The sequence below is a fragment of the Aythya fuligula genome, chromosome 6, assembly GCF_009819795.1.
Source record: "Aythya fuligula isolate bAytFul2 chromosome 6, bAytFul2.pri, whole genome shotgun sequence".
Lineage (NCBI taxonomy): Eukaryota > Metazoa > Chordata > Aves > Anseriformes > Anatidae > Aythya > Aythya fuligula.
Window position 1 is genome coordinate 28,411,713 of NC_045564.1, and position 14,247 is coordinate 28,425,959.

At 38.4% G+C, this 14,247-nt stretch overlaps 1 protein-coding gene across 1 annotated transcript in view; it reads right to left on the reverse strand.

Annotated features, from left to right (window-relative positions):
• The window catches only part of THSD7B (thrombospondin type 1 domain containing 7B), a 316,331-nt gene that overhangs the window by 163,905 nt on the left and 138,179 nt on the right, over window positions 1-14,247 (reverse strand). The window contains exons 7-8 of the mRNA XM_032190608.1: window positions 13,680-13,835; window positions 11,773-11,970 (exon numbers count right to left, since the gene is read on the reverse strand). Of these exons, the coding sequence (XP_032046499.1) occupies window positions 11,773-11,970; window positions 13,680-13,835 (354 nt within the window). The remainder of the gene's footprint in view (window positions 1-11,772; window positions 11,971-13,679; window positions 13,836-14,247) is intronic.

A 14,247-nucleotide genomic window follows, 5' to 3' on the forward strand; every position in this document is an offset into this window, starting at 1 on the left:
TCAGGTCCACTGAACTCTTGTGTTTCTACGTAAGCCAGGGTCCACGTAAGGATCCCAGAGAGAGCCCCAGATTCAGTGGGAATTCTGTCCACAAGAGAACATGACAGAGCATTTAGGAGCCATATGCCACGGCCATTTTCCCTGCTCTGCAATTTCTCTACCACTTCATCACATTCTTCTCTTCCCATTAGGACTACCTGACTAATCACAAATTGCTGCCTAATGAAGAGTCCTGGCATTACAATATTTAATTAGAATTAAGAGGAAGATTTAAAAATTACAGACCAATATTCTGCAGATTCAATCTCTGCAGTGCAGAACTAGCCTAAAGTTTGCATGTCCTGAATTCTTAATTAAAAGTTTGTCAAAACTTCCTAGTTAAGGGAGGAGCCTTCCCCTCTGGCATCCATTAATCTCAAAACAAGGAACTAAATTTGGATTTCATCAGCTCCACTCCATAAGCAGAAAGAAACCTCAAAGAAAGTGCAACACTTTAATTTTCTCTCGGTAGCATTCACAACTGTTGTATAAAGGTGGTGCAAATAATCATTTCTGTCCAGTACGCAATGTGCAGCACCAAAGGAAATTCAGCTACAGAAAAGGCCTTCTGTAGGGCCACACAGCAGGAAAGGATTAAATTACACAAAGAGCCCTTCTTTTTCCTCCACAAAAAGGTCTGTGGTCAGAGATCAATGTGAGAAGCTGTCTATTTAAGTTATACTCGAATTATTTCCTTACATAAATGCTGGAAGAAGCTTGCTGCTGATCCCTACAGTACAGCACACAGACGTCCCCTCCTTTGTTGAAGGAGCAGTAAACACAGAAGACCTCAGCTCTGCAGACCGTTCCCAGCATTTTCTTCTCCCCTGACTTCTCTCTGTCTCCCCTCTTCTCTTCCACACCCCGAGCACTTCTGCAGACTGAAATGCAAGGACTCTCCCAACTCCACAGCCTGTTGTTAGATGCTCATTACTAAACTTGATCTCAGACCTAAAAACATACTTAATCATTTGCAGAATCAGGTTTAGTTTATTTCTTTTAATGTCATTAGAAAAAAAAAAAAATCCTATAATTTACGCAATACTACCCAACGCAAAGCTTATGTAGCTTATTTTAAAACATTTTTTCTTTCAAGGGTTGTATGGTAACGTGAACTCCAGCCTACCAGGCGTCACATACAGAATGCAATAAATGCCAGTCATTTCTTTACTCTAATGACCTTCTGCTTAATTAAACATGTTACACTATAGAAATAGAGAAGAAATGGAATAGAAAGTCTTGGCTAAAATAGTTTCCGAATTATTTTATTTTTTCTGAATTCTGAACTGAGCATTGGACAGTTTTTTGTCTCTTAAGAATAATTAATAATAATAATAATATAAACTGTATTAAAACCTGGTTTCCTAAGGAAATCAGGATATGCCATCATGCTTTTTTTGAAACCATCCACTGATGTAAACCAAATTTGACAGGGGTTTGTCCCTCAGAGATTTACTTATCTTTTGATATGACTGCTAGAGAAAGTCCCAAATTATTTGCCAGCATTCAAGGAAAGTCATCCATCCTGCTCTGTTTGCTGGCTGGTGAAACACTGGCCCCCAGAATGAGGTACCTATGCAGCACCTGGACTGCCCCGGGGGATGGACTCAAACACACAGGGGGGAGCGGTGCTGGAGGGCAGCAGGATGAGAGCATGGAGGCAGAGACCGGATTATCGCCGTGGGAGGACAAAAGCTACAAGAACATGATTCTTTCCTAGTTCACTTTTTTTTTTCTTTTTCTTTTCCATTTTTCCTTTTTTATTTATTTTTTTTTATTTTTTTTAATTTTGTGACCATTTCTGCAAACTGTCACACGTCTTTTCAACATGAAGAGTTTAGAACAGATGTTTAAAGGAAAAGTTCGTGCCCGCACAACCCATACTGCGTTTTCCTACAATTTAGTAACAGGGTCCTTCAGAAAAACTGTGAATGGTGTCATATAAACATGCTGTAATATCTGGTTAAAGAGAAATGGCTTAAGGATGGTGTTAATATGAGCAGCTTTGAATTCATGTATCTCAAAGGGGATATTACGGACAGGAAACTAAAGCCCGAGGAAGTTTTGTGGTTTGCCCCTTGTCACATCTGTGTAAAGAGGCTCTAAAAACACCACATCAAAACCAGGTGGAAAGATCATTGATGTGAAGGTTCTGAATAGCCACTGGTTATTTCCAGAGAACCCCTGTCTATACACCAAAACAATCAAGGGTATGACTAGAACATAAAGCTCCTTAATAACTCTGCCTGGGATGAGATGGATAAAAAATGTCATAGAGCATCCCCACTTCTTACATTCCTTATGACTGTGAACTTCATGCTCTGTGTTTGAGAGACAACACAGATACTGCCAGCTGATAGACAAGTGAGGAAATGATTTGCATACATTAAATGCTTCTTAGTAGTAAGTAGTAAGGCAATGAAATCCTCAGCTACTTTTGGAACCTGTTTAGTCCCCAAAATCACAGCCCTTTATGGATGAGCTTCACCCTCTTCCATTCACTCCTCCTGGCAACTTCAGTCACTGCTGGGTCACAGATGCAGAATCCCATCCTTAATTCAGCTTTTCAAATTGATCCTTCATGCCTCCTTCCTCTCCTCAAGACATATTTGCACACAGTAGTCTTCAAGTTGTCATCTACCTACTACTTAACTTTCAAATAGAGTTCAGAAAGCATCATATTTTGCTCACATCTCCCCTTTGTTGAAGCAGTGTTCCCTAAGAAATACAATAACTCTCTAAAAAATAATATGAACTCAACATATATGTGAAGTTATGCTTAGTTTAAAGAAAACAACCAAACAAGAATTGTATTCTGCATGCTCTCAGCACTTGTAGCTATTTTTCTTGTTTCTCATTGAAACAATCTGGGATTTTTTTCTACAATATATTTTGTGAGGAGAAAAATGTTTCTTCTTTCTATATTTAAAAAATAATAATTATAAATACATGTACAGTTATAGAATACAGATACAGTAACCTTATTTCAGTGTTGTAACTCAAAGATTAGAGTCAAATTCAATAAAGATTCCCTTCATATTGAAAAATAACACTCTTTAAATAAATACTTAATTTTATTTAAATTTGCAATAGCCTGCTATATAAATATTAATCCTTCTATACAGTTTCTTCAAACCTCTCGTGTACAGACTCACCGGTCACTCACACATGCCATGCTCTTTAGGTAACCTTTACCACAAACTCAGATCAACTTATGTCAGACTCGTTCCCTAACATTTAAAGCATAAAAGGGCAATACAAACCTTAAAGTAATGAGTGATGTTTATGTTTTTCTTAATGTTATAATTTCCATTTCTGAAAGGGCGACCTTGAACCTTTGTTCCAAATCTACAGGTGTTATGAGCTCAGGTCCACAAAAAAAAAAAAAAAAAAAAAAAAAAAAAAAAAAAAAAAAAAGAATCAGCACCTGCAGCTCTGTCTCACTAATGCAAGCAGGAGCTGGATCTTTGAAATCCCATCTCCTCCCTGCTGAAACAGCCATAGGGAAGAAATGGCCTTTGCCCGCACCATTTTAACACCGCTCTGAAGTCTTGAAAAACATCTTTTGGAGACATTATGTATGAAAAAGGAGCACTAGATACTGGAAAGAATCAAGGTTTTGCATAGAAATTCATCTGAGGGCATACTGCAGACCACAAGCTCACACTTACCTCAGCTAGCACTGAAAAAATATTTTCACAGGTAGCTATAATACTTTATATTGACAAGCACAGGGAGGATGAAAGCTGTCTATATCCCTAATCAACTCGACTGGTATCTCTGTCTGCCAACTATACAGAGCTGAAGTCACCACTGGATACTGATTATAGCTGCCTTCTGGATGACTGACACGGAGCGTGCTGCCAGGATTTGAAAGGCACAGCCACAGTTCAGCTGGAAACCGTGCAACATATTTGCATTTAAGGATAAAGAAAATTAATCAAAGTATGTTTGAGTTTATCCTCTAGATTCAAGCCCACAACCAGCCCATCCAGCTTTCCACCATTAGATATGCCACCCTGTATTTTAGCACAATATGCCCAACTCACAGGTATTTATGCAAATACAACTACAAGAATTGTTTGTAGACTTTTCAGTTTTTGTCTTCATTGGCTTGGGGTCCATATGTTTGCTACAATCTTGAGTGAATTTTAAGATCACTAGTGTGACTAAGCAAAGTTCTTAAATTCCGGCAACTTACCCTAAAATTAATCTAAAGCCAAACAGTTTCTTTTGCAGACATCAGTTTCAGTAGAGAATGCAAAGGCAATAAATTTTGTGGAAGCTACAGCAGTGTCAGTCTGCAAACTGTTGATGCACCAATGCAGGTCACAATCTGCATTTTGTCTTTCTAAATGTTTCCAGTAGGAGACATCAAGTATTTGGCACAGAACCAGTGGCAGCAAGGTAAGGCCTGATGGAGGTAACCGTATCTGCTCTAGCTGGCTCGTAAACAACCAGTCTGCTCAAACAGCACATCAATCTTAATGGCTACCAAAAAAAAATGAAAAATGGGTCTCAATTCTATTGAGAAAGCCATTCTCCAGGATTCCTGAAACACTCATAATACTCATCAGCCTTTCTACTACACTGCAATATGTTCCTTCCACTCTGGTTGCAAAATGAGAAGCAGAGACTGTAGCTGCTAAAAGGCCCTGCACATTGCCTTTTAGGATTTGTGTGTTTAACAGGCAGTAAAACATACTGCTTGGGGATCAGCAGCTTCAGTGACTGGTTACAGCTGGGTACATTCACAACCAAACAGGAAGAATGAGAAATACCTGGTACCTGATAAATTTTATTGGTTGTGTGTGCAAGTGTGTTGGGCAACTGGATGATTTACCCTTCCTTACAGACTAAATCCAGATCTTACAACTGAAAAGTTGTCACATTTCCAGTCTGCATTTACATGAATAGACACACAGAACATCCTGAGTTGGAAAGAACCCACAAGGATCCTCAAGTCCAACTGCTGGCTCCACAAAGGATCACCAAAAACCTTTCTGTTGTGTTGTGCTGATGGACAAAATGCGTCAATGTAGATTTAAAATCTTATTCTGATAGGTCAGAAAGAACTTATTGAAAACTTACTTGCAATAAAAGTGTGTTGTTGTTTTATTTTTTTTCTGAGAAATTAAGCAGACTGCCAATTCATTCTATGTCATAAACCCATTACATCATGAAAAATCAAGAACTCTCCCAAATGACAATTTGACTTTGCTGAGATTTATGTTAAAACAGAACTTTTCAGAGAGCTTCATGTGCTGAACCAGGAATAAAACCAGACATCTCTACCTGCAGCATCTTCCTTCTGAAAGATTCAAGCAAAACTGTTGTGGATGTCCCAGCCTCCCATGATGGTATGTATCAAGCAGCACACATCGCAGGCTCTCTTTGGAGAAAAATTCTTAGGGACCAACGGACTCAATGCAATTGAACTGTAAGTATAGACAGGTAACTGAATACAGCAATATTAATATTCTACCCCCAAAGAGTCTTCAGCTTCCATAAGTGCAGAGCTTCACTGTCAAGCTCTGGCACGACATAATATTGGATCTTAAAATAACACTGCTTTGATTACCTTACTTCCCTTTACTTTTCGCTTGAATTCCAACAGGATTTCAGTGTCTGCTCTGTCAATAGAGCCGTGTGAATAATGGATTTCTGTTTGGGCACTGAACCAAAAAAAAAAAAAAAAGGAGAAGGAAGAAAACTGTTTTAAGTGGACTGAAAAGAGAGTGGAGGAAGATTTAAGGGAAAAAAAATGTAATTTCAAGATGTGAAATGCTTGTTCAATCTAAAAGGAATATTTTGCTTTTATATTATTTAACATCCTCTCTTAAAAATATTTTATTGTTTCAGACTTGGTCTATTTCATTTACAAAAAAAAAAGGAAATATATTTAGTTAAAAAAAAATCTGTAGAAAACATTCTGACTCCCTGAAATATTGTTCTCCAATTCTACAGGTAAAACTCTTGAAATTTGGGAATAGATGCATTTCACCCCCAATGTGCACTTTTTTCGGTAGACTTCAATGCTTAACGAAAAAAAAAACCTCCTCAGCAAGTGCCACATTCTAGATACTGACTGCGCAGAACCAAAGAGATCACATGGATGAATGAGACAGCTGTCATATTTAAAGGACAGGTTAATCAGCACTGCCTGAATAGCAGCAGAAGCTGGTAAAGAAGCAAAGTTTTCTGTTCAAAAGCAAGAGCAGCAATAGCCCTGAAAGGTTGCTGAACATTCTTTGTTTGTTTCTTCTATTCACCAGCTCCTGTGAAGATGCTGTTTTTGTTTGTACCAGGAAAAGAAAAACAAAGGTTCAATCATCCAGTGTAACAGTGTTCCAATGAAGATGACTCGTGTTCTACCTCACAACGATTTATGCTCATGACTGCTCTTTGCTGCTGTTGGTGCAGCCTCATGTCTGGCACTGCTGAAGCTCAGTGAGTCAGGGCTCAGACGATGGATGCTGCCCCCTTTGCACAGACAACTACAGCACCTTAAAGCCAGTAGGTTATTTCAGCTATTAACAATCTCACCCAGAATACTTACTTACTAAAAAATCTTGCTACTGTGTTAGCTGCAACAGAATCATGCTTTATTTCTAAGCTACCACTTTGGCAAATCATCTGCATCAGAAACTTCTGTTTGGGAGCACCAAGGTGAGGCAGAAAGTGGGTTTGTCACAGTTCCCTGGAACAGTCATTTTGGTGCCACAGAAGAAGAGCTGTGCTGTTCTGAGAAATGAAGCTGAAGAGAAATATTGTTCTGAGCACCTCTGGCAGCAGGATGCTGTTCCTCTGGGTCCGGTACTTGTGTCAAGTTACCATTCCACACACTCTGCATGACTAGTTGACCGATTATTTGCAACTGTATTAAATACTTTCATCAAAGGCAAAACAACTCCGCAACTTCAATTCCCACAAAACAACCCAGATACCCAAGCTGATAGCGTAGAAAGGAATGGCAAATGCTCAGCAGCTCTGAACTGCTAGATCCTTGCTTTCTTCTAATCTAAATTACATTGTCTTGATTAGATTTAGTAACTAGAAGTAGAGTAAAACAACCTTAACCTTAATCCAATAACATCAGACTACCTTTCTACCCAGATTACACCACTTTGCTGATCTAATAATTTTTGATTCAAACAATTAATACTTTACATATAAACTATTCCTTATTGTTATTATTATTTAGACATTAGGTTGTTCACTATCATTGAGAAATCAACTTTGTTATGAATTGTTCTTTCGGTAGGTATCACAACAAGCAGAAGCAAATTAATAAATGATGACATGGGGTTTACAGCAAAACATTCATAATAATAACATTTTACAGTTCATTCAAGAACATTGCTACTAGTCGCGATTTAGCTTACGGTATTGTAAGAAACATTTATAAAATGTTTGAAAAATGAAATGTTTTTTATGAGTCATGCCTGTTATTTCATGGATGTATTGTAGTTCCTTTTACATACGTTCCCAGTGCAACCTGGCATACTCCTCACCACAATCACTGCTGTGTTCACAACCTACATGACTATAAAGTGCATTTCTAATAATCACAGTTTAGTTCAACATTTGTCTAGTTTCCATCTATTTATGCATTATTAATACTGTACTGTAGATACGGAAAATGATTTAAAAAAAAAAAAAAGGTTCCCAAATTCCTCCACCAGACTGAACCAAACAATGTTTATATGCTAATTCTAATTGTCTGTCTTGTGTCTAAATTAAAAGATTGTCAAACTACCTACGAAGGTACACCAGCTCCTGTCCATGAACTTTCACCTGCTGACCCCAGGCCAAATCCTGCTGTCTAACATTATTTTCAGCTTTCTGCTCACTGCTACCACTATGCATTCCCTTTGTCTCACCATACACAAGATGCCTACAGACATCATGCCTACAAAGACATAAGGAGCAGAGCATATAAAACATAATTTTGGCTGTTGTCTTCCAAAAACGAAGCAAAATACATTTTGGCTGCTGTCGAATTGCATTCTAAAATGAGAAAGTTTTGACTATGTTCATGGTTTTGTATCTACTGAACAATAATATTTAAGGACAGTAAGTGAACTGGAAACTTTTCAGAGTTATTTTCATCTGGTCAATGCACAGTAATGCTTGTCATTTGTAATCAAGACTGACCAAATGTAAGTGTCAAATATTTGCAGCTATCTGATCAGGAATACATTGACTGTTCAATTCCTTGTTGATCAACTTTAAACAACTCTGAGTAAAATCACTAATAATTCATGGGTTGTGAATACAAAAAAAAAAAAAAAAAAAAAAAAAAACTTAAATACATTCTTTGATCTCAAGGATACAGTTATATAGTCTAATCTGCAGTACCATCACCCATTTTCCTGTATTATTCTTTTGGATGCACTGATTTCCCCAAAATATCCATTGTCTTTCACTAACTAAATAACAAACCCCTTTCTGAAAAAATGTTTGGAAGAAGCATGTGATACATGTCTTTCTTATTTTACATATTATTTCATTACATCTTTTTCTAGACTACTGTCTTCTGATGCTACTGAAGAGCCACATTGAGGGATATAGACCAAGAATTTCTCACAAGTATCACGTATGTTCAGTAGCTTAAGAGAGATTGCAGACCCTATGAGATGGGAGCAGACACCTTACAATCACAAAATTAGACAATCATGGTCTGCTCATTCCTTCCACATCCTCATCTATGCTAGCTGCTGCAAATCACAGATGATAGACTCCAGCTACTCCATGAAACGAGCTGTACATAATATAGCCCTGTAGCCCCATGGAGGCACTATGCACCCCCTACATTAACCTATTTAAGAAACAACAACAAAATCTTCTGCATCTCTAGTCTAAGTGGAAGTAAAAGTGCTAAGTCACAGAAATTCCCACAAGCCCATACAAGAAGATAATGCTTTGACACAGTGAGCTGGCACCACAAGCGTGGAACAGATGTGGCATTGGACAGACATCAGGGTGACCAGAAATGGGACAGATTAGGGCTAGCGCCTTGTTAGCTTTACCCACTGTCCAGCAACATACATCAGAGACCAAGATATACTTCCAAGCCCCACCTTGCTGGATCCCACAGGCTACACCTACAGCAGCAAAGTCCTCTGCCATGGGAGACATTACTGAAGAACATGGCCAGCTCCCTCCTACTGCAGTCAACGCAATTAAGGCTCATTTTTGGCAAGGGAAGAAACAGTCTCCTCATGAAAAAGGCCTCACGCTGTGGAAAGCAGCATGCAACAGCACGGCATCACACAGCAGAGTACGGGCTCATGAAGGATGTGTGCTCACTGCCACAATGGGAGTGGTGGGAGAGGAGGAGACGAGCGAGGGCAAGAAACCGCGATGCCACGCTACTCTGCAGTAGGGCTGACAAATGGCACTGACACATCTGCTGCTTTCATCTTCTGAAGTAGGGGTGAACAAACACACTGCAACAACAGTAAGAGAGCATCATGCCAAGAAGTCTGGCATTTATATGAAAATAAAGGTATCTTGCAGGGAGCGATACAAAGAAGAACCTAAGTATCCTAATCAACATAACGCAGGCTCAAATGAACTTTGTTGTTAAGATGAGATACACTGGATTTTGTCATTTAACAGCATCCAAAACGTGTATTTTTGTCTTTTCATCTCTTTAGGCATTCAGTGGGAATACTGAGCAACCACGCTAACCATAGATGACAATGGATAAATGACTGAATTTTAGGCTACAGCATTGAACTCTACAAAAGGTGCTTAAGTAAATGAAAATATCAACACAAAAAGCAGTACCCTAAATGCTTTCAGCAAGGCAGTTGCTTGCATAGAATTTGGACTTCTATATAAATGCTAAGCATAAAGACTGTGCTTATGTTATTTTACCTGTAACCTGATTTACCTGATTTCTCTTACAGTTTCCCATGACTCCCTGTTGGCTTCCCACTACCTATTAGCCAACTATGCCAGGCAAAACACTTTATGCAGTCCTGCTCCTTACTCCAGCTTTTACCCAAAAAAATATACCATTTATTACCATGGGAATCACTAGGTTATAAAGAAAGCAATTAATATTAGTGTAGTGACAGAAGGAAAAACAAAATTTATTTATTTTTTTTTTTTTTTAAGGGCTCTGCCAGTCCTATCCTATTGGATCAAAAATTCAGGAAACCCTACAAGTAGTAATAACCAATGCTTCTAATCCATTTTGGGAAGCCTTCTCAGTCAGAAATGGACAATGATGTTGTATAGTGACAATGTTTGCTTTGGGGTGGCTGGGCAGGAAGAACGTCCCAATATTGCTATTTTGTAACTAGAACATGCACAGAGTAATGGAAGTGAAAAAGAGACTTACAATATCTTTCTGAACAATTAAATGCAGAAGAGACACTTCAAAGGCCTGGCTTCTTAAAGATCATAGCCACAGAGAACAGTTTGATCAGAGATCAATGAGCATCTGCCACATTATATTCTTTCCTTCCGAGTCTCTAGTTGGTGCACAGAAATGGATGTTGGCACAGTTTTAACAGCACGAAGTGCGTGGTGCTCCTTAGCAGTACAAGGCTCCATCTGCACACATCACTGCAGGACTGGACCTACAGTTACGATCACACAACTGAAGAGACCACTCAGAGTTGAGAGAGAGCTCTCTTCTCTCTAGTTTATTCTGGTTAGGTCATTTTTACAACAGTTGAAGATTTGCCCCACTTCCACAAACTTGCAAGACAACCACACAGAGTTTTAGTTTATTTCAGAAGAATCTTTACTCTTTGGACAAAGCAGCCATAATTTAATTCTGCCAGATACCATTGACTCGTAAATGACACACTGTTTTTCACCAATTGCCAATTAACCCCTCTTGTTATCAACTTGATATTGCTTCCTGTGATCAGTCTGAGCACCACATAAAATAATTCCTCATCTCAGATATAAAATTAGGCTCTAAAGTTCCATGATTTTGCCACTTTTGAGATGACAGTAAAGTTTAACTTCAAAATTGTGCTCCATGTAATTGAATCTAAAGATCTGACAACACTGACCTTATCAAGAAATGAAACTTCTGGCTGAAGTTCAAACCATGTACGAGAAATCAGCCTTTGCTGGTTGTTTGTAAACCTTGTATAAAAATGTACTTATTCATTATTAACAACGTGTAAACTGCAGGTCTCAAACTGCTGTCAAGTGAGTAAAGCATTGCTTATTGCCATCATTTCATTTAGATTCTTGTATTAATTTTAACAGCACAACTGAGCATTCCACATTTCTTCATATCATGGTAAGTGGGTTGTTATAAAAAGACAAACTCAAACTGCATGCTGAAAACTGAGGACAGAAGTAATGTAAAGAGCCAGATTCATTTTGTTACGGTGTCCATGGTGCTGCTGGCCTCCGTGACAGCCCTACTTTTGCACAATATGTGAAAAAAAAAAAAAAAAAAGAAAAAAAAAAGTATTCTAGGGAGAACCAAGCCATTGGTATCACACTCTTGTCACATGGAAGAGGTACACTGTAGGCCAAAGGGGCAAAACATGACCTATACTGGTGAGCCATCTCATTTAGAATAAAACAGACCAGAGGCTCCAAGCAAAATCCCAGGCAACATTAACACTGATGATCACCACAGTCAACTCAGAAATCCGGAGGTTTCATAAAAATTCAGTAGGAAGCTGTTGTAAATAATTTTCACTGCTCTTCAGACAAAAGGGAAGCTTTTTAGATGACACCATTACCTACCTTTCTTGTTCTTGCATACAGTTTTCAGGATGCGGTTTCCAAGTCCACATTTTCCATGGTCAGTCACACATATTCCTTCTGAAATAATCCACTCATAACATACTGGGTCTTCACAAGGAATAGATTCCACTAGATGCGGACAACCCGCTGAAAGGCCTACAGGATCCATGATTACATGCCTTTGTCTCATTTTAAAGCCTGGAAAATAGAAAGTGAATTAACTGGACAACCACAAAATATATTTATACCAAAAATTTAGTAGAAAGAGGACTATATATGGCATCTGGAACTGGAGGATATAAAGACTAACAAGAGAACACCACTTGCAATTATTGAATTGACTGGGATGGTATCTGGCTGGATTTCCCACAATCTGGGCATGCAAAATCCAATAACACACCAAGAATTCCAGCAGCCCCGTATTTTTCATATTTCTTTTTTTCATTTTAGTCAACATGGGTTAAAAAGACATGTCCAAAACAAAGAATTAGCTATTGAGGCATATATTAATGTAATAATAAAATTGAGGTAAGAGAGAGAAACAGTAAAGAAGCTGAAGATATAAAGGACATCTACACTCTGCCTGGGAATCCACTACTGACAAAACTTGTTTTAAAATACAACAGAGCAGATTACTATGAAATTAGTATTCTGCCTTATGAAGGTATAAGGATTTCTGATACATAATGCATATCAGACCTCTTTGAAATGATATTCTATTAAATTGGTAGATTCAAATGTAAAGTGGAAGAAAAAGGTTACAGAAATAATGAAAGAATTGATTACATAATCTACCTCCTTCTGAATAAAACCAAAAGTCAGGTTGCTGTATAAAATGCAGAACTAATAGCAAGTACCTTTCAGCATGTTTTGTTATGTAAATGACAATTATTATAACAGCAGAAGAAATAGGTGGTGGTCTTTCCTATGACAGTGTCTCAGACATTGGGCAAATATACAGCATTAGTGGAGACCACATAGAAAAGCCTTACAACAAGAAACAGAAAAGGAAATGAAAAATAAAACATTCCCACAAAATACAACAGACCAAACTTCCACCATTCTCACATCAGCAAAAACAAACGAGTCAACACAATTTTAAAATGTTCTTTTTTCATTTTAAAACAATTTAAAAATGAAACGAATTTTGCAAACCTTTATATTTAGAAATACTTATATTAATTCCTTGTCATTTGAAACACTCTGAAGAGATCAAGTCACTTTAAAAACTTTTGCTGTTTTCAGAAAAGCATAATTTCCAAATAATAATATTCATTCTCTGACACAACTCCAACAGTAATGTTTCCAACTTTCATTGTAAAGGAAGGAAAGGCTCTGCAATGGATCTCCAAGTGTTGCAGCAAACAGCATGTATTCTGGGCTATTAAGATCAAGGGGATATTAATAGGTAGCTGCATACTCCTCTTCCAGGAATTGAAACCTAACCCAGAAAAACCTCTTGGCTCAGCCTGAACTGCAACATGGCAGAGCTATGGGATACAGCTCAGTCCTAAGTCCCTTCAACCTCATGCCTATATTCCCCTTGAGCCAAAGCACCCAGTGGGACTTCTGAAGGAGATGGGAGAGAGACACCCCTCATACTCTGGAGGTCTGCAGTTGCTATCCCAAGAAATCTTCCCTTTCTACAAGTTCAGTGCAGGAAAAAAGGATCTGAATCAGGCTGAAAATCTCATCCCTTTTTTCTTTCAAGAATAACTGCAAAAAGCTTTTAAAGCTTTTCCAGTCCTGGATGCGCCTGTAAGAGCTCCATCCTATGTTAATTTAAAAACACATACATTAGGGCCCCAATGTAGAATTTGACACCACTGCTTCTGCAAAGGTATAATATTCCATTTTACATTTTAGATCCCAGAATGCTGTAAGCAACAGGTAAGAGAAGCCCTTACCTCTTCTCCCCTGGCGGTCCTGGCAGTTTTCAGGAACGCAGGGGCCCCACACCGACCAGGCAGACACCTCGCACTCAGATGGACACGGCAGGTTACATAGCTGGGAGGCTGAGGGAGCAGGACCCAGGCAGAACTTCCCATCAACTGGTCTACTAACTACGGAGAAAATGAAAGAAAAAAAAAAAAAAAAGGAGAAAAAAGAAAAGGAGTTTAATCTTACCTTGACCAATGCACAGAGCTCCAGAGTTTACTGGTGGCTTTAGCTTCCAAAAACACACCCTAATGCACTGCTTTTTGAGTGACTTAACTCCCAGATCAAAAAGCTAATCTTCTGTTCAGCAAGGCACTTAGTTTTATCTAAATCATCCATATTCAGCAGGCCAATTTCAGACTATGCTTAATGGGAAATCGTTGATAAATTCAGTGCTGATTTTCTACAATGCCAGAACAACAGACTGGAATCTATTCTGCATTTATACAAGAGGAGACCTCTTCATACTGAAGAGAAAGATGCATAAGAAGGGAATCCAAAAAGCTCACATTGTAACTGGGAAGCAGGCAAAGGCAG